This window comes from Phoenix dactylifera, chromosome 2 (genome assembly GCF_051530095.1).
Source record: "Phoenix dactylifera cultivar Ajwa chromosome 2, Ajwa_hap1_PhDact_Kaust_v1.1, whole genome shotgun sequence".
Classification (NCBI taxonomy): domain Eukaryota; kingdom Viridiplantae; phylum Streptophyta; class Magnoliopsida; order Arecales; family Arecaceae; genus Phoenix; species Phoenix dactylifera.
Genome location: NC_143191.1, coordinates 8555892 through 8578379, shown reverse-complemented (window position 1 = coordinate 8578379; position 22488 = coordinate 8555892). Strand labels below are relative to the sequence as shown.

At 38.3% G+C, this 22488-nt stretch overlaps 2 protein-coding genes across 2 annotated transcripts in view; one reads left to right on the top strand and one right to left on the bottom strand.

Moving 5' to 3' along the window:
- The first annotated feature begins 4336 nt into the window (after positions 1–4336).
- Positions 4337–8077, top strand: LOC103710935 (uncharacterized). The gene is made up of 2 exons (XM_008796869.4): positions 4337–4500; positions 6974–8077. The coding sequence occupies exons 1-2, from the start codon at positions 4492–4494 to the stop codon at positions 7910–7912; spliced, it is 948 nt and encodes a 315-aa protein (XP_008795091.2). The 5' UTR covers positions 4337–4491; the 3' UTR covers positions 7913–8077.
- Positions 8078–12152: 4075 nt separating this feature from the next.
- Positions 12153–22488, bottom strand: part of LOC113463120 (ABSCISIC ACID-INSENSITIVE 5-like protein 2) — a 32478-nt gene continuing 22142 nt past the window's right edge. The window contains exon 4 of the mRNA XM_039132419.2: positions 12153–12534. Within this exon, the coding sequence (XP_038988347.1) occupies positions 12454–12534 (81 nt within the window). The 3' untranslated portion in view covers positions 12153–12453. The remainder of the gene's footprint in view (positions 12535–22488) is intronic.

Here is a 22488-nt window from a genome sequence, read left to right as displayed (position 1 = left end):
CATTTAACAAAAAAAACATAATTGAAGTTGAGCACAATTGCAAAAGATGTCAAGATCTTCATCCTTTCGACTAAAAGGATGATTAAGATCTATTTATTTCAATTTAAAGTTGATTCAATGAGAATACATATAGCTATACCGTATACATGTTTTCATGCTAATTTTGATAAAAGTATTCACAATTGAAGTACAAACTTATCCTTCTTCAATAGGAAAGGATTCGACTTAAATTGGAAAAGCCAATGTTTTTTTTATGTTTTCTTCCTTACCAATAAAATTTCCTTAGAGTAGGATAGGTTTCTCAAGAATGAGCCTCCAAGAGGTTAAGATTTATTTATTTCAATTCAAAGTTGATTAAATGAGAATACACATAGCTATACCTTATCCATGTTTTCATATTAATTTTGATAAAAGTATTCATAGTTGAAGTACAGACTTATCCTTCTTCAATAGGAAAGGATTTGATTTAAATTAGAAAAGCCAATGCTTTTTTATGTTTTCTTCCTTACAAATAAACTTCACTTAGAGTGGGATAGGTTTTTCAAGAATGAGTCTCCAAGAGCGAAGGCAAGCACTGAGGCTACCCACAGAAGGGTTTTAGCTTATATGGCCGAACAACACGAAATAACAAATTGCCAGCTACAACATGACCTGCATTTTAATGAGGTATGCTCCATGATTGAAGAGCTCTCACTTTCTTCCCGATGAAGACATATTTCTCTGATCCTTGAATGCTTCCTCATTGCTTTTCTTTTGAAGGATTCTCTTCAACTTCTGCAATGATATAGTGCTCTTTTTTCTAGGAAATCCCAATTCTTTCTTTCCAACTTAGTGCTTTCAGTCCTATCAATTTTTTTTCACTTCTTTAGGCCTTTAAACCAAGTAATGAGAGAGTTTTTCACTGATTTGATTTGCGAATCGGTCTAGTTCGTGCTTTAGTTTCTTCTTGCACAAGCCAATCATCCTCCCTGACATCTGAGGGAGAAAAAGAGGTTCCAAAAATTATCTTGAGTTTCCTTGAGCAGCAAACAAGCCTGAACCAAAAATAAAGGATAAGGAGCTGAGCTGTGAGAAAAAAGTACTCAGTAAATATAGCATTTAGAAGATAGTTGAGTTGTCGAAGCCCCATCACAAAGAAAAATAGGAGTAGTTATATGTAAGATCTTATCTTTCCCGAATCAATCAATGAGACTTGATGATCAAGAAGAAGGTCTTTCATCGCAAAAACCAGTCTTGCATGCAATCACACTAAGAAGTTAGAGAAAATATGCCTCCCATAAAGTGGAACAAAATTCCAATCTAGTTATGAAGGAAAACCTTGGTGAGCCATAAAATCCCCCTTGGAATGACTTATAGAAAATTCCGGATGGGGATTCTAAAAAGATTAATGTTGTGAGTGAAGAATCCACTTTTTCATATCCAACTTTTTTTTTAAAACAATTGCATGTGATATACATGCATTTCTCTTGCTGTTTATTTTATCAATCATTATTATTTAGGGCTGAAATGGCTTGGATAATATCCATCCATTTCCATGCCATATCTGAATAAGATCGGTTCAGATCAAAATTTTTTATATTTGATCCTATTTAGATAATAATCAGAATACATACTTATAAATGTTGTTGGATATAGATTTAGATCTCGATATATGGGGAAATAACAACAAAATAGCACTTGAAATTGGAATGGAATCCGTGCTCTCATATATTTGGTATAGAACTTAGCAAGCGCTAAGTAATATTGAATGTTATTTTATAATGATAATTTATTATAATTATTTAAAACATATTCATGCCATTGAATAGATTTATTCGAATTATGTTGTGACAATTTGTATTTAAATAATTAGTTCTTGTTATCCAAAAATCAATTCTTTTTCCATGGAAAAATGCATATAATTCATTTTATTCTTTTTGAGATTTTTAAAACTTATTTATGTTAAGCCGACCCTCATCTAGTTTGAGATTAAGGCTTAGCTAAGTTCAATTGAGTTGAGCTGAAAACATTACTATTTTAAAAAATAAAGAATATCAGTGATTTATACATGTTTCTAAATTATATATAAACTTTTTATAAGTTTTCTAAAAAAATTAGATGATTTATTATTATTTTCTATTCATGGTACAATGAAAGAGAAGTGTGGAATACAAATTCACATGACTTAAAGAGTGATATTTAATACAAAAAATTTATTAATATTTTATATTATATATTTTGTTTTTGAATAATTTAAATTTTAATATTTTTTAATTCAAAATTTGTCTAATCAACTAAGTCGATGGTCATACTAGTGACTCAAACGTTTGGTCCGGTTAATTTCTCTATGAGTTTAATACTATGTCATATATCCTTATCTAGTTTCTTGTGCATCACGTGCGCATCCTTTATAATTTTGTCATAGATGCTAATTCTAATTATTGAGTTATATATCAAAAATAATATTTGACTTGCCATATTTGGATAGAAAAAATTGGATATAACTAATATCTATCCCTTGTCAATATCCTTCTAGAACTATTATGGATATGCTTGATATCTATTTGTGTCCATATCCCTTTAGAACCAATATGGATATTGATTTTGGTATCCATTTCCACATTTGTATCACTAAAAAGAATATGAATACATTGCTAGTATCTGATAGGCAATCAAACTATTTTAAGTCCTATTATTGATATATCTAGAATGGCCAATTCATAAAGATAGTATTTGCTTGGGATATGATCTCAAAAATTGGATATAACGAATATCCATCCCGTCTCAATATCCTTCTACAACAATTATGGATATGCTTGATATCTATTTGTGTCCATATCCCTTTAGAACTAATATGAATACTAATTTTGATATCCATTTCCACATCTGTATCTCCAAAAAAAATATGGATACATTACTAGTATCTGATAGGTAACCAATCTATTTTAAGTTCTATTATTGATATACCTAGAATGGCCAGACAACATTTGCTTCGGTATGATCTCTAGGGTCATGGGGATCTCAAGGATAGTAGGGGATTTATTCAATTTAAATAATTTAATACTCTATTTGGATGAAAATAAAATAACCATTTCTTGTTGCCATATTGTTATTGCTAATGGCTTGGAGCTTTTTTTTTTTTTTTTGGTTTAAAGAAGGTGGTTTGTTTGTAGTAGGATATATAGGGAACTTTCTCAAATACCCTAAATGTTTGCAAATGTAAATAGAATCTTTAGTAATTATATATTTAATGCTTTGTAAAAAATTACTATATTTAATTGAAATTTGTTAGTTTATCCTGCCAAGTGGAATGATAGTGAGGGATTGATTTTTGGTTTAAAAATCGATATAGTTGGTTAGGCTAACGAGTTTAGGAGACCTAGGAGCGGTTTAGATTTTGGAGACATACTAATAAATGTAGTCATAAGTGGTTCAATTTTGTAGGAAAAAAATTTTTGGCAAGGCATCAGCAATAGAATTTTGATGGAACAATAGATGGAGTTGGCCAAAATCATGTGGATGACCAGATTCTAGCAATTTCCAGTGGCCCAAAACTGCATTCGAATGGGGAAGATATGGCTACTTCTATTTTTGTGTTTCAGTAGTAATTTTGAAAAGTAAACATAAAGATAAAAATTGGATATATTCATCAAGAATCACAGAGAAATATCCAACTTTGATTCAATTTAATTTCAATAATGGTAAATATGACTAGTTTTGTTTTCTTTCATTACTAATAAATTTACAACTTGCATCGGTATGTGTTTCATGAATGATCATGAAGAACATAATGCTGTGATGAGCTTTCATGCACTACTCCCACTTGCTATTTAGCACCCACCATTGGTGTACCTAGGGTAACATCAGGAGCGGCCCAATATATTTAGAGTCCTAAGGTCGTTCTGTCTTTGAGGCCTTTTTTGTAGTGGGTCGGCCTAAGGCGAACTTACAGAAGAAATTTTTTTTCTTTCTTTTTTATCTTTAAGGCCTTTTCTACAATGGATCTTCTTTGGATCGGAGCCGTAGGCGACCGCCTAAGGGTTGGGTCAGCTGTGGATACCATCAAATTGATATGAAAAGCAGCTACAAACATTAAATTGATCACAGGTCATCAGATTACAAGGTGTTGAGACTAACATGGTCCTGTGTCTCTGGCTCTTTTTCTTTCTATCTTTGGTTTTTTTTTCCTTTTTTGAAATGCATCTCCCTCTAATTGTCAAAATAAGAAGAAGACGGACTTGACAATGTGACCCCAAAAGTTGACATACAGACTAGCTCCATGTGGCTCCCACGCATATCGGCACTAGGGTGCGGATCGAACAAAAAAACTAGTGCACAAAAATTTTCCGCTCGACAAACGCCCGCATCACGAGGCTCGCCCCGGGAAGCGAGACTCATCGCAATAAATAGTGTCTAAAAGTTTGGGGTACTTCGGAGGGGCTGGTTGCCGCTCGCCAAGGCCATCGCCGAGTCCGACACGAAAAAAAACATAGCGGAGTGCGCCGGAAAGCTATGGAACAGGTAGTATAGATTTCCTTCTCTTTCAATTCTGCAAATTTTAGCTGCAATTTGAGCGTTGTTCTTGACAGATCTGATTGTTCCTCTGAGCTGCTTTGGTTTGGATCTTTGGTTCTTGTCTCAGTTTCGGTATATCTGGCTTTATTTTGGTTTCGTTGTTTGTTTTTCCAATCTTTTCCCCTTCCTTTGGATCCTTCTTCTGTTCTTAGTCCTCTGTTTAGTAGGTATTTCTATTTTAATCTGGGTTTATTTGTTTGTTTTAATTTGATAGCTTTATGTTTGTTTTCTTGGAATTTTGGGAAGAATCAGGTTTTGCTTGATTGCGATTCGATGTTCCTTAGCTCATTTCTTGTTGTTTTGAAGTTTTTTTTTGATCAAAGGTCCTGTTTTGAGGTTAACTGAGCTTTTGTTGGTCAGCTGTGGTTATCAATCTCTGTTGTAGAACTCCAATGTTTAGCTTTTTCTTCTGTCCTTGGTGGAAATTTGTGAAACTAAATAATCATTTGCCAATTATGCCTTTTAAAAGCACTGCTGAAGGATGGGTTTGGCTGCCAGATTCCTGAAAAAATTTATACTTCTGTACATTGTTGACCGCTGAATGTAAAATATAGTCGAATATTAGTTATGATGTAGTATTGCTTTTAATAATTAATTTTTAACCGGTGGCAACATTGCAATGTATTAGATATTGCAATTTATCATGGTGGTACAAATTGAATCTCTTTGTGAAGTTATTTGTTCTGAGTGTGTACAAGCAATCTTGTTTAGATAACTGTTGGTGGCTTCAAGCAATGTCTCTTTTAAAACAATAGAAAGTATAAAAATTTATAAGCAAAGAGAATTTGGGAACATATGGAATGTTAAATTTGAAATTCCAAAGCCTAATGTTGAAAAAATTAACCAAGTTTTGCATCGGTGTGGTATGTCATTATAGATTTATGTCCTGTCCAGTATAAAGATAATATATTATGCATTTTATGTGTGTGTATGTATTAAAAAACATGCAGGTTTTGGTGCTTGAGATTGTTATTATTTCTCGATATAGTTATGGTTTAGATCTGATATATTTTCAATTGGTTGGATGATATTCAATTATGTTTTCTGTTTTCTTTTTAGTGTTTGTATGTGGGCGAAGAGAAAAATGGCACTTTTCCCTAAACACATTCACCTTCGAGTGTTCTAGTAGGTAGCCACCCATTCCATTGATGTCAAAGTGAAGAAGTCCCCTGCCTTCAATTGCTCAACTAGATTAGATTCCTCTTTCCTTGCTTTCTACTTCCCTCTCAATCTCTTTAGTTCACTTACTTTTTTCTTGAAGTTCCCTTTAACTCTTAGCTTGTCTTTAAAGAGCCAAAGACCAATCATTACTTTTTTTCTTCCTTTTTTTTTCTAATCATCGTCACCGCCATAATCAACTAATGACTGTTTTCATTGTTTGTTCAACCATGGAGTCAACCTTGAAAAAAAAAAGCTTGGTAAATTATCATACTTCTATCAAATCATTCTTATAGATCATGGTTAGGATTTCTCCCAGGATAAATGTAAGCATAGACAGTGAAGAGGAAACTATATAGATTACAATAAATCCTTATTTGAGCATTCTTGTGTAGGCTCGCCTTTAAAATCATAATGTAGTCAAGATGTATGAGAATAAACTGGAAATAAATAAGCTTACAAAGGTTTTTCAAACAAATTGATGACCTACTGTCTCACACATGCCAACAATTTGAACTGCAAGACTTCTTATCCTTTCTTCTGCTTTTGTGCAAATTCCTCAGGTGGGTGGATGGGATTTGGGGGGTCTCCACCCCTTTATGTATCCTATCTCCACCAACTTCACTAATAAATTTCTTCTAAAGATATGTTACAACTCAAACTCCAACTTTGCATCTCAACGATCTTCTGGGTAACCATTTGCACCCACCTCTATAAACAATGATAAGTTCAAAATAATAATCTGGTTCAGTTCTCCCCATCTCAAATAGATTGAGAGGGGGAGAACTGAACTATCAACAGGCCTGCTCAAAGAACTGAGTCTCTTCTTCCTTTGTTCTGGCTTTGGAGCATCCTTTCTTCCACATAGTACGAGCTTTAATTTATTTCTTGAACTTTTCCCTATGTGCTTACAAGTTTTTTCTTACTGTTGATTGTTCTGGCTCTCTCTTTGTTAACTTAATGTCCAATTTACAGTAGCTCTCATTCTTTTATTAGTTGCTTTTGTTGATAGAAATCTTGGTAAAAGATAACTCCTTTTCTGTGCCAATCAAGGCCGTACACCTAATATTTTGCCGTAAATTTGTGCGCTTCTGAAACTCTGTATGCCTTTTAATGCTTTTAAGGCATTTTAGCACCATAGCTAAGTGCAGGCTGCTGAAATGCCTTTGCCTATGTAAATTATTGTCCAAGTCTGGTATAAAAGTTGGAAGCTTTGCAATATATATTTGTAGATAGCCTGACTTCATATTATCTGTGACAGAAATTAGGAAACTCCAAATATGCTGGTGCATATGCAGTACAATGTGGTAAATGTTTCAAATTCAGGCTAATTCCAACAAAAGAAGAATTTGAGACTATTAGACATAACTTCATCGAGGATCCCTGGTTCTGCAACAAAAATCCTAATGTTTCTTGTGATGATCCTAGTGATATAGAGCTAGATGCAACTCAGATATGGGTTGCTGATAAGCCAAATGTACCTAAGGCTCCCCCTAATACCGAAAGAATGCTGACCATGAGGAAGGATTTATCCAAAATGGATTGCAGCTATATCATGCCCAATGGGAAGAGAGTCAGGAGCACTGTGGAGGTGGAGAAGTTTCTAGAAGCCCATCCAGAATATGAAGATCAATTTTCTGTATCAAGCTTTAGTTTTACATCCCCAAAGATAATGGAAGAGTTAGTTTCCAGAAATATGGAGGGGAGAGAGTCAGCCAAGAGTATGAAGCTGAAGGCAGAGAGTCCAGAGGACAACTTTCAGAGTAGTTCCAAAGGGAAAGCATCAGCAAGAATTAAGAAACTGAAGATAGAAAATGCACAAAACAATTCGGAGAGAAATTCTATGGGGAAAGCTTTGTCCATAATAAAGAAGCCCAAGACAGAGGGCTCAGAGGACTATTTAGAGCGGAAAGCTTTAGCAATAGTTGAGAAGCCGAAGGCACAAAGTTCAGACGATTCTGAAGGTAAATCTTTACTTGTAATTGAGAAGCCAAAAACAGAAAGTTCAGAAGACAATTCTGAGGAGAAAGCTTTAGCAATAACAAATAAACCGCAAACAGGAAGTTCAGAGGACAACTTTGAGGAGAAAGCTTTAGCAATAATTGAGAAGGCGGAGACAGGAAGTTTAGAGGACAATTCTGAGGATTTACATATGGAAAGCTGCATTAACTCTTTCCCAGAGGAAGCTGGGGAAGCTTGAGATTGTTGATGGTGCCAATGGGCTTACCCTTACATCTATTTGCCACAGTATATAGTTAGGCACATGGCCATGTAATATTGATGATCATTCATTGCTTTTTATTTGTGATCGTATATTTTACTGTCACCAAACTATTTGCATTTGTTGCCAACTTTTGCCAGTTCATTCATTGTCTTACAGTATTTCTAGGATTTGACTGATAAATTTTTGCAAGTGAAATGAGTGTGAGAAGGAAGAATGAATGTGACCCCCATAGGAGTGTAAAATTTTTATTATGTTGATATATATGCTTTTATAATTGCTCTATGTACTTCTTATCTCTGCATTTCAAAGATGCAGAACTAAACTAAATGTGGTGCATAATCCTTAGAAATGACTGAGACTCATAAATGTGCAGCTTAGGGACTTAGGCAAGGAATCATGAAGGAGCAGCTCGTGGACTTGTTTAGAACACTAGATTGGTCACAATAGCTTAACTTCTAACATTTATCAAAACTTCATTTCTTGTCCCTCTTCTTCTATTAATTGATATATCACTGTTTACTTATTCTGCTGATGGAAATCAAAGTTAGTGTATAATGCAGATGTTGGGTTTTCAGTAGATTTGAGATGTTTGGGTTAGATGAAGTTTGTACTGTAGGCATAGAAGAGTAAGTAGTTCAATGTAGATGGGAATGCATCAAGAATGGAACATATACTGGAATCTTTGCAAGAAGGCATACATTTGGTTTTACTAATTTACAACTTAGAGGCCCCTTTACTAATTTACATTTGGTCTAGGAATATTGGCCATCCTTTTTGTGCTGGTTTACTGCCTTTGCCATGCTTGCATGGTTGTAGTAAACAACAGCTGCAGTTTTGAAGATCACTTGCACAAGCTTGTGAAAACTGACTCCAAGATATGGATTAAATAATTTTACAAAAGATTTCTACAAGTGTTAATGTTGAAAAAGGGTTGTGAGTATCTCTACTACTGGACCAAGAGCATGTGGGTATACTGTAGTGGTAAGGTCAAGAGAATTTCCATCCAATGGTAAAAAAAATGTCATATTCTAGCAAAAAAAAAAAAAAGAAATAAACTAACTGCATTTCCATTAACATGGTCCTATTGTGAGATCAGAGGATTTCAGTCTTTTGCATGTGGCCCTCTTGCATGTTTAGTTTATAAAGAACACAATACAAGTTAATTTTATTTTTGTATATTGTTATCTCTTTTCTCTCTCCTCTCTTGTTGAGAGGAAAGCATTTCTTATTCTATTAATAGATCCTACTGAATCTGTTATTCGCCGTTATATTAACCGCTAATTTCCCAGATCTATACATCTTGGACGAAACTATTTGAGATTAAGATAGTGTGGTTTATCCGAATGTTATATGCTTTTAAAAAAGCAATAATGGCCAATAAGGGAAAAAAAGGATGTTAACTTGTGTAAGAAATGCTTTAGTAACTCCAAAATATCACTCGAAAAACCATTCAGCTGGTGCTTGGAATGCCATTGCTTATTTTGAATTTGCGCCAGTAAAATATACCACTTAACATAACAAAGTGACAGGTAAAAGCCAAGTGGTTTTTTTTTTTAGTATAATTTTTGAAAACCATCTCTTTATCTCTCTCTCTCCATCCCTTTCTCCCTCACTCTCTCTCTTCCTCTCTTTCATTTTTCCTCTCGCTCTCTCTTACTAGTTTCTTGAACTGAGGGGCAAAATCATACCGATTCACCTCAAATACAGCTCGATACATTCCAAACCAAGCGATATAGCCTTCCATGGCATCATGTATATTGTATGTGATTTGCTTGGTTTCTTGGTTTCTTTTTTGCGTGAGATCAAATGTGATGTGGTCGGTACAACCCACTTTGATCCCTAGTGGCCAGCCACCTAATGTTTATCTTTAGAAAAGTCATAGTTGAGCGGAAATTGGCTACCCAGTTTTCAAGATTTGGTTTCTTAATTGTTGTAGAGCTTGTTGCTGCCAAAATCTTGTCTCGTGATCTAAAGATGAGGAAGTTATTGATTAATCTACTGTGGTGGAAGATAAGCACCGGTCTACACACAAAAAGAAGAGCAAAGGAGGTCATCGAAGCTGATCCAGCACTCCAATGCTTACATCGGACAGGGCTTTGGGGAATAGGATATGTAGAAAGATGAAGGAGAAGAGGAAGTATAGAGCTTGTAACTTCATTCTCGTACCTAGAGCTTTGAGCCTTTTTATAGATGAAGAGACTATATCTGGCCAGAGTTGCGCTCTAGAATTTAGAGCCTGACAAGGAGCTAATATTTGGCTTTTCTTATCTTGATCAATCCAAGAATATGAGTTCAATTGAAACTGGTCTCCTACTTTGCTACGTGTCAAACTACGATTGGATAGTCTAATTTTGGCCATCTGAACCTATCTACTGTTCTATCTATTGCAGCGGCAGCATCTTGAACTCTTATCAAATCAAGATTTGTTCCAAATCTGGATTCTTTGAGTGTATGTTGGATTCTAGACTTGCAAGGATCAATCTCTTTGACTTATCCAAGTCAATCTCTAGTTTCCTAATATGATGCCGCTCACCTCTTGTCCCAATCAGGTAGGGATAGCTGATTAATATAGCCCCCCAAACACTTACACAACACTTTAAGGCACTCCAAATCAGATCTAAAAAATATAAGGTTACACAAATTATTTAATTGGGTGTGTAATTAAAATTTGTAAATCTTATCAAATCCTAGTTGGACTGGCACTTACTTTGCACCTATAATCCTATCAGGTTGGACCCTTTAGGCACTCAATGAAGCATATCTCTAGGTTTATTAGTGGTGCGTAGACATGCCTTGATATCAGTCTAATCAGCCAACTTAATGCCATAGATACGGCCCCAATGTTCAGCTCAGTAGATAATATTTTTGCAACAGTTTTAGTTGCATGGTATCTTTCAAGATCTGATTTTTTTTTTTTGGTGATATTAATCTCTGATCTCGGTTTATATCAAGCTGGATTTGAATCAGAAAAGGAAGGAATGTGATTTTAGTCAGGATTGACCCACTGCACATGGCATAATGTAGTATTAGTGATTAGTATGTTCAAATGATTTCAAAAAGGGAAGGGTTCACTGCATTACAATATGATTTCAGAATAGCAATTCAAAGGTAAGGAGATAGCACAAAGTGGAACAGGAGGAGACACTACTTTCCCACAGGAAATTTAGCAAGAGGATAGGAGCAAAAAATAGCAAGGAAAACTCTTCCAACTCCAAAGGCTAAATTTTCTTTCAAACAAACAACTTTATAGTTATATTCTTATGTATGACTAGTTAAATAATCCTAGGATGGAACAAGCCCCTAACTCGATTAAGTGTAACAATCCAAGTAACAAAAATTCAATTATTAACCATCATATGAAGTGTAACAAATAAGCATGACACTTAATTAAACTACTATTTAAACGAATAAATACCAAATGCTAGAGAATTCAAAAGCAGATTCTTGATGTAAGTTTTATCCAATGTGCAAAAAGAGACTGCAACTAATAGGCTTCTCCAACAGTTTTCTCTTTCCCAATACTATATTGATTTGCAGAAATGAGGATCTCACCATGTTCTTAGGTGCACAATCTGGTGCTAAGGACCTCCTTTTCCATTCACAGCTTATTCCAGGAATGCTTGGCTCTTTTGCATATAATACTGCAGCTTTAGTCCAAGTTTACAGAGACAAAGAAAACCAGCCATTTGCATCTCCAGAGAAGAAGGGGGGCTCGTCTAACAGTGAAAAGGTACATGTTTCGGAACATCCGTAAGGTTGTTCAAGCTATTGCCAATTTCCTATAAGTAGGATTATATCTTGCAGGAATATTACTTTGATGGACAAGCAGTTTAAGATAAAATTGTCCCACCATCAGATCTCATTAAGGCCCCAACAAAATAGGCTCTTTTGGATCTTTTAGAAGAAGTTACCATTGAACAAATCCAGCTTCTGTGAAGAACTGAATCAGTCAGAAACTTCTAAACCGATGCCGCTTTCTTTTTATGAGAGGAAGTTAACCAATACCACTTTTCAGATTTCCCTTAAATACTTTCGATGAGACGCTGTGCAGAATTGTTCCCCTTGGAACTTTTTTCTTTCTTTTTAAAAAAGCACTTTTTTTAGAGGACCTATTTCTCAAATAAATAGTGATGATCTTCTAAGCTTATGTCTCATGTCAATTGTACTTACCAAGAAAGACTGATATTATACTGTTGGTACACAACATCATTTCATGTTAAATAAAAATATGACAGCAACAACCTTCAAAGGCTGCAGAACATAGCAATAGATAGAGAGGGTGAGGTCATGTCGAACTTTATGGCTCAAATAAGTGACCCAGAATATACAACAAAGCACCACTCCAAACAGAAAAGCAGCAGCAGCAGCAGCGGTGGCAGCGGCAGACAGGGCTCCCACAACCTTACTCAGAATTATCAAGCTGGAGAGCTCAAATAACAGACTACTGAATGTTCTAATACACAATTAAGTCGAAGGAACCACACCATGCAAATCTACAAAATCTAGTATAGACATGATCAGAAAGGGGCCGAACTTGTTCGGCGAAGCTGATACTTTTGCTCGAGTTGAAGTACATAATGTATTACAGATTCCGACTCCTGCAGGAATAAAACAAATGTGAGTCAGCATCTACAGCAGTACACAGCATTTCTCAACAAGCAAAGTCCAACACTCCAAAGGAGAAAGGTATTTTCACTAATATTCGGAATTTATAACTTGAATATTAGCCATTGACCTTTATTTCTGAAACACATCAGAAAGAATGTAGCAGGGGCATGAGAGAAAGAATGGATCCTTTGCAAAACATTTGCTTAGCCTATCTTCTCATCAGAATATCTTGAGCAAAAGGTTCAGCAAGAGCAACAGCCATATTTTACTTTTTTCTTTATAAGTTGGATAAATAGATTGTTAACTATTAAGCATTAATGAAAATAAAAAATTGCGGGGAATGCAATTGATAATGAGTCACCAAAGATGGACAGGTAACCATAGCAGTAATAGTGCAGAAAAAAAACATTTGTTTTACAAGATCTGTAAGGCGGAAACAACAAATAGATTGCAACTATTCATTTGGTATTTATGTAGGTCTATCACACCCAGCAATTGTACAGAATTTTCTATTTTATATCACACATACAGTTTGCCAAATTTGTTTTAATGTCTGGTTTGAGTTTTGAAATCAGCTTATATTCTAAGAAATTGGCCTTGCCCTGCTCATAAATAAACAAAAATAAAATAAAATATAACTAGAATGATACGATAACGAAGAAGAGGAAGAGGAAACAGTGCTGATATATGGCACGAAGAGAATGTTTAAGCTTAGTGTTAAGACAATGTTTAAGCTTAGTGTTCTCAATGTGGTGAATTGTTCTGGTCATGTTTCTTTACCTTTTTTGCCAAAATAATGTGGTCATACTTTTTTAAATGACTATCTATTGAGATCAAGGTTTGTCGTACCGATTGTATAGTATCGTAACAATAAGTTACCAGTACGGGACTGAGTTTCAGTTTGGTATAAGAATAGAACCAATATGTACCGATCTAAACCAAGCACAACCACCCCATACCATCTTGGGTTGCATGCCATACCATATTAATCCATATAGCCTGGTTTTGTGTGGTACCGTGAGAAAAAAGAGGTCAAGAGCTATCTCGGTATAGGGTGCATACCATTATGTACCAATTATACCATACCAAATCAGTAACATACAGGTATCTGATACCAAAATTGCAAACCTTGATCGCAATTGATTAAATTCAATTAATCAAAGATTCTAAGTATTCCCAAGTAAGGACAGGTATGACACGATGCTTTTTGGCAATTGGGTCATGTGTTTAAATCTTCAAAGTATTCAGCAGCAAAAAAATTGTAGCTCAATTCATGTGAAATTGGGTTAATTTCAAAATTTCAAAGTACATATGTACAAATTCAAATTTCAAAGTACACATGTACAAGTTCAAAAGTTCACCTAATATCTGGTTGAACAATTTCCCTTATTTCCTGCTGGGTGCATTAATGAATTTATTTCTTATCACCAGCATGTAGAAAATTCATCTGCAATGAAGGCTAAAGAAAATTCAGTTGAAAAAGATGCTTCAGTTTCTCCCCAAGGATCCCAAGAAAAAGGAAAAAATGGGACCAAAGGCTAAAGAAAATTCAGTTGAAAAAGATGTTTCAGTTTCTCCCCAAGGATCCCAAGAAAAAGGAAAAAATGGGACCAACGAACACCTAGATGGGCGTTGTTAATAGAGTTTTGACTTTTAAATGACTCGCCGTTGTGGACAAACATGGGTTGCAAATAGGATCCGATTAGTAGTATACTGCCTAAAGACGATTCAATATCTATCATTGGCAATAGTCATGGTTACACAACCACTAGTATAAAGTTGTGAAAACACAGCAAGTCATCATTCTAGCATAAACTGTGGCTCTCTCTCTCTCTCTTTCTCTCCCCTCCCCCCGCCTTCACACATACTCATATGCATGCATACAGATACATCCTTGACTGCAGACTCCATTCTACCTTTTTGATCCAGAAGAATCACCAGACTCAATGTGGACTACTTTGGCTACTATCGGTATACAAAAGGATCACCAAACTCGATGTAGATTATTTTGGCTACTACGGATATGCAGAAGGATCACCATACTCGATGTTGACCACTTTGGATACTGTGGGTAGGGTTGGATAGGGTCAAGAAGCGAGATTTACCACATCGAGAAACCAAATCATACGCCAAACTTTTGAAGGCCACAACTTGGTCATACGACGCCCGGTTGAGATAATGCTTTTTTCTTCAAATTGGATAACTTTTCAAAATCTACAACTTAGCACCAACCCAGTAGAGAATTGGAACATGTCGAAATTCCATCATTTAGGCTCTGAAATAAGCCGGTCAAACTGAAAGTTTTCTTTCTGGAAAAGATTTTAACTGAGCATATCTCTCAATCCAGAAAGAATTAGATGGAGAGACAGAAAGCAAAGTTGATACATAAACCAAGATGTACCTCCTGTTGAATTTTAGCTTTTTCGAGTTTATTTCTACTAGTCATGTCTATTTTAGAAGACTGAGTCGTATTAGAATTATAAAAAAAAAACTGACCCGAATTATGTAAGGGCAAATCTCACCATTATAAATAAAGAGTTTTGATCCATCAATTGAATCGTCAAATGATCAATGAAAGAAGGGGGGCAAAACCCTACTTTCGCCAATTCCTCCACTTTTTTCAAAATTTCTTTTGAGAGATTCGAGTTGAGAGAGTTAAGGAAAATCTTCCTTCTCCCTGATCGAATCACTCTTATACCTTAAACTACTTAACAATTATTTCTCTCTCATCCTCCAATGGCTTCAAATGTAGTCAATAATGCTGTCTTTTATCTGGTATTCAACTCATGCAACAAGACATGTCTCTAAAGATTTTGTGCTTTAGCTATCATGTTCAACATGCATGGTTTTCCTGACAATTGTTCCACAAGATGTGAATGGGAAAGAAGGTCAAAAATTGGATCTTAGGTCTCTGCATAGGAGCCATTTAACAGAAAACAAGAGTTCTATAAGAGAACAAAAACTTCTGCACCAAGCCTTATCCCATCTATTTGAGTGTGCTTATTTGGATCAGATTGTTCCTTTTTTAAAACCTAGTCCCGTAAAATATAGTTTTTTAATCACTTTTAACTTCATCCAGCTCTTCCTTGGTATCAAGCCTATTCTGCTACATCACAGAGCTAGCAGCCACTCTAATCGCCATTGTACGGTGGCGAGCACATGATCCTCCATTTACATGTTCTCCTAGAGTTTGCATGCAAAGCAAAGTAGCCTGCTAGATATCAAGCATCAGATTCTTGACTCAAGTCAATACTGAGCAGCACATTAACTTTTGCTAGATAAAAACCAAAGGCAACAACTTCGAGATGCTTTGCAATAGTCAATCATCAATTTTAATAAAATGTACGCAATGAAAGGATTATGGAGAGCATATTGGTCTCAGAAGGAGTGTCTTGAAATCAACTTTTAACTTCATCCAGATCTTCTTTGCTCACTGGCCTATGATAACAAAAGGAAACAGAACTAGCAGCTCATCCAACCTCAGAGGTAAGGTGTTGAATGAATGACTCCCCATTAAGATTTTCCCTTTAATAATTCATTTATTTAAGAAAAAAGCCAACACTTTAGTGTCAATATCTATGCCAGGCCTAGGGAAATCTGCACCTTATGTAGCAAGAAAATAACAACTTAATAATCAAGAATTTCCTAACTAATACAACTAGAAGTGTGGGAAGCTAACATGTATCAATAGATAGTAAAGATGAAATCAGCAGAACCTCAATAACAACATTTACAAAGAAAAAGTAATTAACTATACCAAGCAGGTCTGGTGAAATGAGAATAGCGACATAATAACCAACCACGAAATATTTGATGAACAAGCTAAACATCGAAAATTCTCCAAAAATAATTCTTATTTTCTGGGGCACAATTTCAAAGAATCTGAGATTCCTATGCTTTCTTAAAATTCCCATTATATGTTTAAAAAAATACAGATATTACGTCTGAAATTACTTGAACAAAAGACCAGCTTCCTAGCATCAATGATGTGGCTTCTCAACTAGACCAAGTAAAACAAACGAGATCGCATATTCTTAGTGAAAGATACCTAGAAAGATTGCACTAAGAAAAAAATAAGAATATCTCCAATCATCTTCCTGTAGAACTTAATAGTACCATTTATTCCCAAAAATACCTGAGGTCATGAAATGTTCTTGGTGGATGTAGGACCTGGTACCCCCAAAATTTGTATGCAAGATGAGCCTACGGGAGTGCCCCTTGTAATTGTTACATATGTACGAGGTCGGGTGCTTTCTTGGGCCTCCGCGGGTACTTCTAGATTCAAAGGCACAAGAAGAGGTACACCCTATGCTGCTCAAGCCGGTTAGAAGGAAACGGCAGAAAGGGAAGAGTAGCTGCTCCGTGCAAGACCCTTCCGGATCGAGAGGTTTCGGAGTATTGGCTTAGGAGTGTGAGCAGGAAAAAAAGCAAGCTGGAATTGGTAGTCGTTGTGGATATAATATAGGCATCGGCACCAAAAGGAACAAGCAAGAGTCACTTCACCGAGCGGGAGAGAAAGTGAGAGAGAGTGCATAGTGCGGATAGCGAATAAAAGGTCGTTGAGCGTGTTGGATATGGGTTAGGAATTGCACGTTTAGAAGACTACCTAAAGTAACAAGTGATGCCGCACAAATGCGGAAAAAGAGGAGAAGAAGGAAGAACAAGAGAGGAAGAAGGAAGAAGAGGTTCTAGAGACACAGGAAGAAGAGAAGGGGAGGAGGAGGAGGAAGAATAAGATCTGGGAGGAAAAAAAATTCTTAATCATTCATTAAACCCTAATCATGAAAATAGTTCCCTATATATAGGGCCCAAATACACAACTTGCATAAACCCCCCTTACACAGAAATAAATCCTAATGAACCCACAAATAACACAAATAAGCCCAGAAATAAAATAAACCACAAATAAACCCTAGAATGCAAATAAGCCCAAAAATAAAATAATAAAATAAATATGCAAATAAACGAGTCTGGCTCAATCCGGGGGCTCAGGATCATCTGGATGAAGGGCTCTGATGTCCCCATCAACTCCTCCCGGGTGAGAAAAACTCGACCCCGTCGAGTACAGGTCTGGCCGGCTGTCGTACTGCTCCAGAAAATCAGGGTCAAGGCGCTGCAACTCGACTCGCGAAATCCACGTCACATCTGATTCGGCTCGACCTTTCCACCGAACAAGGTAACGTTGGTAGCTTCCTCTCCTGGTAGAAATAACCTGCTCATCTAATATATGTTCTATGTGTTCTCTGCGTGCATGAAACTTTGGAGGTGGAGGCTCAATAGCAGGTGCTGGGTCAGGGTGATCAACAACAATGGGTGTATCAACAAAAGGATCAGAAGGAATGAATGTGGACTTCTTGTATGGGACTAAATCTTTAATATTAAATGTCGCACTAATCCCATAGTCTTCAGGAAGATCTACAACATAAGCATTCGAACTGATTTTCTTTAAAACTTTGAACGGTCCCGCACTACGAGATTGCAACTTTTTGAACATTTCCGAAGGTTGTCGTTCAGGTCTAATTCTTACCATGACATGATCGCCTACATTCAATTCTTTATAACGTCTGTGCAAATCAGCAAGAGATTTATATTTTAAATTATTAGAGCAAATATGTTTGCTGATCTCCTGATGCAATGAATGCAAGTGTGAAGCAAATGATTGTGCAGACTCAGAGACTCTATGTTGATGAAACATGGGAATCAAGTCTATGGGCTGCCTAGGTTTATATTCATTCACCACTTCGAAAGGACTCACGCCTAAGGACCTATTGACCGAACTATTATATGCAAACTCGGCGGTCGGTAACACTAAATCCCAGGTCCTAGTATAGGCCGATGAAAATTTTAATTTAGTGCCAATCATGTGTCCAAGAATTTTCCTAAAGGAACTCACGAATCTAACATCTCTATCAGACATAATAGGTGTTGGAAGGTCAGGAGGTCTAACGACTTCATTGAAATAAAGTTTGGCAACTCTAGAATTGTTAGAAGTCCTAGGACATAGGAGAAAAGGCGCCATATCCAAAAAATGGTCCACAACCATAAATATGGAATCGTGCTTGATATAGGTACGAGGAAGTCCCAACACGAAGTCCATATTGACATCTTGCCATGAGATCGTGGCACTAGACAAAAAATCTAAGAGGTCGTTCAGCCTAGGGATGGGAAAACGATACTTAACCGTAATTTTATTGGGGGTGCGGAGTGTGGGTATAGCACAGGGGCTCAAACTCTCATGAATATACCCTCGAGTGAGGAGTTTGTCAACTTTACATTTCAGTTCGGTGTGGTCGTTTGGGTTGAGCCTATGATGGAGAAGAGTTGGTACGGATGCTCCAGGAATGAGGTCAATGACGTGCTGGAGGTCACGCATCGGAGGAAGTATATCTGGAAGATCCTGAGAGAAAACAGAGTGAAACTCCTCCAACAGGGAAACTACTGCGGGTGGGTGCTCAGGATTCGACTCCACATTGATAACTCTAGCCACAAGGTTAAACACAGGTGATTGGCTGTCGATATCTTTCATTACCTCGTTCGAAGTAATGATGTGAAGTGATTTATCTTTCCGTAGGGTAGCACTCTTTTTTGTAGAGGCGGGCTCTCGGGGAGGCAATGAGTTCAGTACAATTTTCCGACCCTGGAACATAAAGCTACACGAATTCGAACGTCCATGAAGTGTGACGTCCCTATCGTATAACCAAGGTCTCCCTAAAATGACTTGACCTACGTCCATCGGAAGGCAGTCGCACCAGATCTCGTCTTTATAAGATAGGAATTGAATCGGTACAAGGCATCTTTCCGACACCGAGATGGATGTCTTATCTACCCAGGCTACCTTATATGGGTTGGGATGAGGGGTAGATTTCAGGCCGAGGCGGGAAACAACTCCAGACGCAATGGCGTTGATGCAACTCCCGCTATCAAATAGGATTTTGCATGTTTTATCATTGATCTTAAGAAACGTGTAAAATATGGAGGTTCTACGCCAATCTTGTTCGGTCTTGGTTTGAGCTAGAGTATACCGAACCACATGAAGCCTAGGATTTTGGTCATTCCGATCAGTGGGCTCATTTTGGGGTTCAGACTGGATAAACTCTAACCCGGTCTGTTCGTCTCCAAAGTCTTCTACAAAATCCTCGATGTTTGGTTCATAGACTTCTTCGACACATTCAGTCTCCTGGGTTCCTACTTCAAGTTCAGTCATTAGATAGATCTTGGCATTACATTGGGACGCGATATGGCCAAACTTTTGGCACCTGAAACATTGGGTTTGGCTTCTAGAACGAGGATTGGGACCTAGTATGCCCTTTTCTTTATCATTTGAAGAGTTCTGGACAGGTATCGGGGATGTCCGAATCGGTGCTTGGCTAGGGCCGGGCTGGTTAGAAGGATTGGGAAGCTGCCTGGGTTGTGGGAGGTAGTTTTGATTAGGTCGGGCTCCTGGGGCCATGGGTCGAGGGTCGGTACGCCTCACTACAGAGGCTTGTAAGAAACTATCTACATCTTGAGCCAACTGGTATGCTTGGCCAAGGGTGGTAATCTCTCGGAGGATTAATTCTTTCTGAATCTCCTCGCGGAGTCCTGCCCGGAACCTAGAAAGAGTAACAGTCTCCTCTTCGATTACACCGCACCTCATGTGAAACTCTTCAAATCGTGCAATGTAATCGGCGACGGTTAAAGTCCCTTGAGTTAGTTTCTGCCACCTATCCATAAGGCGTTGTCGGTAAGAGAATGGCAGATACTTTTCATTCAGTTTTTCTTTCATATCCTCCCAGGTGGTGATACGAGGAAGCCTTTGGGTCTCATGCATATGTTCAACGTTATGCCAGTACCAGTGAGCTTGCCCAATAAGCTTCATTTTAGCAAACCGTACTTTTCTATCATCAGTCATGTCGTACCACTCAAAATAATTATCCATGGCTGCTCTCCAATCAAGGTACACACTCGGCTCTAATTGACCAGTAAATGTGGGAGCATCTACTCGTACGGTACGAAGTAGTCGCTCGTCAAGATCGCGCTGGTGATCAGGAGGAAGTTGGTTCCTAGGGGGATGGGAAAAAGCTACAGGTGGTGTGGTCAAACCAAGCTCGGGATAAGCTGCGATTGGGGTTGACGGTTCAGGAGTCCTAGGGTGTTGGACTAGAGCATGGATCTCTCTTTTGAATTCATCTTGATCAGCTCGTAATGCAGCTAATTGTTCCAAAATATCTTGTAGAACTCTGGGGTCCATGGTGGGTAAAGGGGTCTGAGAGTCAGTGAGGAGGTACTCTCTACCACTACGGGTTGGCATGCAGGGACTACTCTAGTTGGTGATATGATATGCAATGCTACTAATGAACCCTAACTTACTAAATGCAATGCAGGACAACCTACTAATGCAATCTACTATGAATTCGGAAATCAGCAAATTTTCACAAAAATAACTTAAAATTAAATATTACTAATTTTGCACTTTGGTTATTTCAGAATTAAGGCAGGAAATTAGTCACTATAAGAAATTAGGTTGCAAACACGTATTACAGTCGTTCAAAGTCCGAAAGTAATCTGATCTAGGAATGTTGAGAACTATCCTGCCGCTAGGGTGTGCTAATTTAATATCTAGATTTAGAGGGTGAATAGGACGGGTGTGGTAATATATGTTCAGGATTTCAAAATATGACAGGAAAGTAAGTTTTCAATTATGGTTGTCATGCAAGAGAACTAGAACACAATTAGATAGACAAGCCCAAAAAGAGGAAGAACCTGTTACCTGTGGTGGATGCAGTCAACCAGAAGCATCCGTTGTGGAGTCTCGAACACGAAGTCGGCACCGGGTGGAGCTAGCTGAAGCGATGGGTCTGGATCTGCAGCACAAGGGACTCAGTGGAGCTGATTGCTGAAGCCAAATTATTGCAAGGCTATAATGGATGCCAAGGGGATGCTGCCGTGGGCCTGTGGTTGCAGTTGGGCCCGTGTAATGAAGAGGGGAACAGGCAGCGGGGTTGGCACGGCCCTGCGGAAATGGTGGCCGAAATCAGAAAGGTGCTGCGGAGGCGGGAACGGTCGGAAACAGTGCCGGAGGTTCCTCGGGCGGCAACGGCTCGGGTGGAGGTGCCGGAGGCTGGCGGCGCTCGGAGTAGGCACGCTCGGCAGAGGCGGCGTTCGGACGGAGGCAACGGCGGCAGCGACGGGAGGCGGTCGGCGGCTCGGGCTCTGGCGGCACGACGGTGAAGGCGCGGCAGAGGCGGTGGTGGCGCGGCGTGCGAGCTTGGGCGGCGGCGGGAGGTGGATTGGGCTCGGGCGGCGCGGCCACGGAAAGAGGGAAGAAGGAAGAAAATGACAGAGGTAAGGTTTTTTTTTTTTTTTTTTTTTTTTTTGCTTGTTGGACCCGGGTTACCGGGTTGTGGGTAACGGGTTTAGGACTTACCCGTTACCTGATTTCTTCTTCAACCTCCCGATCGATTCGGGAGGGCGAACCGGCCGCTTCGGCGGCTGCGGCGGAACGCCCGAACAGAGGGGCTATGGCGTTCGCGGTCGCCGATCCGTGGTCGGCGGTGACAGGCGGCGGCTTCTTCCGACGATCGGTCACAGGACCAACGGTGGCAGAACCGTGGAAGTCGTGGCACGGTGGGTGTCCGTGGGGCGCGATGACCTCCGGCGGCGAACCAGCGGCACGGCGGCGTCGTGAAGGGAGACGGCGGTGGGTGTGGGCACAGAGACAGGGACGGCCAACCAGGAAGGGGCTGTTCTCTTCTCTTTTTTTTTTTTCTTTTTTTTTTGTCTCTGGTGAAAACCGATAGAGGGGAGGGGGGGCTGGTGAAAACCGAGAGAGAAAGGAAGAGAGGAAACACTGGACCGTGGCTTTGGCAGCAGGGGCAAAGCCGACGTGGCTCTGATACCAAGTTGATGCCGCACAAATGCGGAAAAAGAGGAGAAGAAGGAAGAACAAGAGAGGAAGAAGGAAG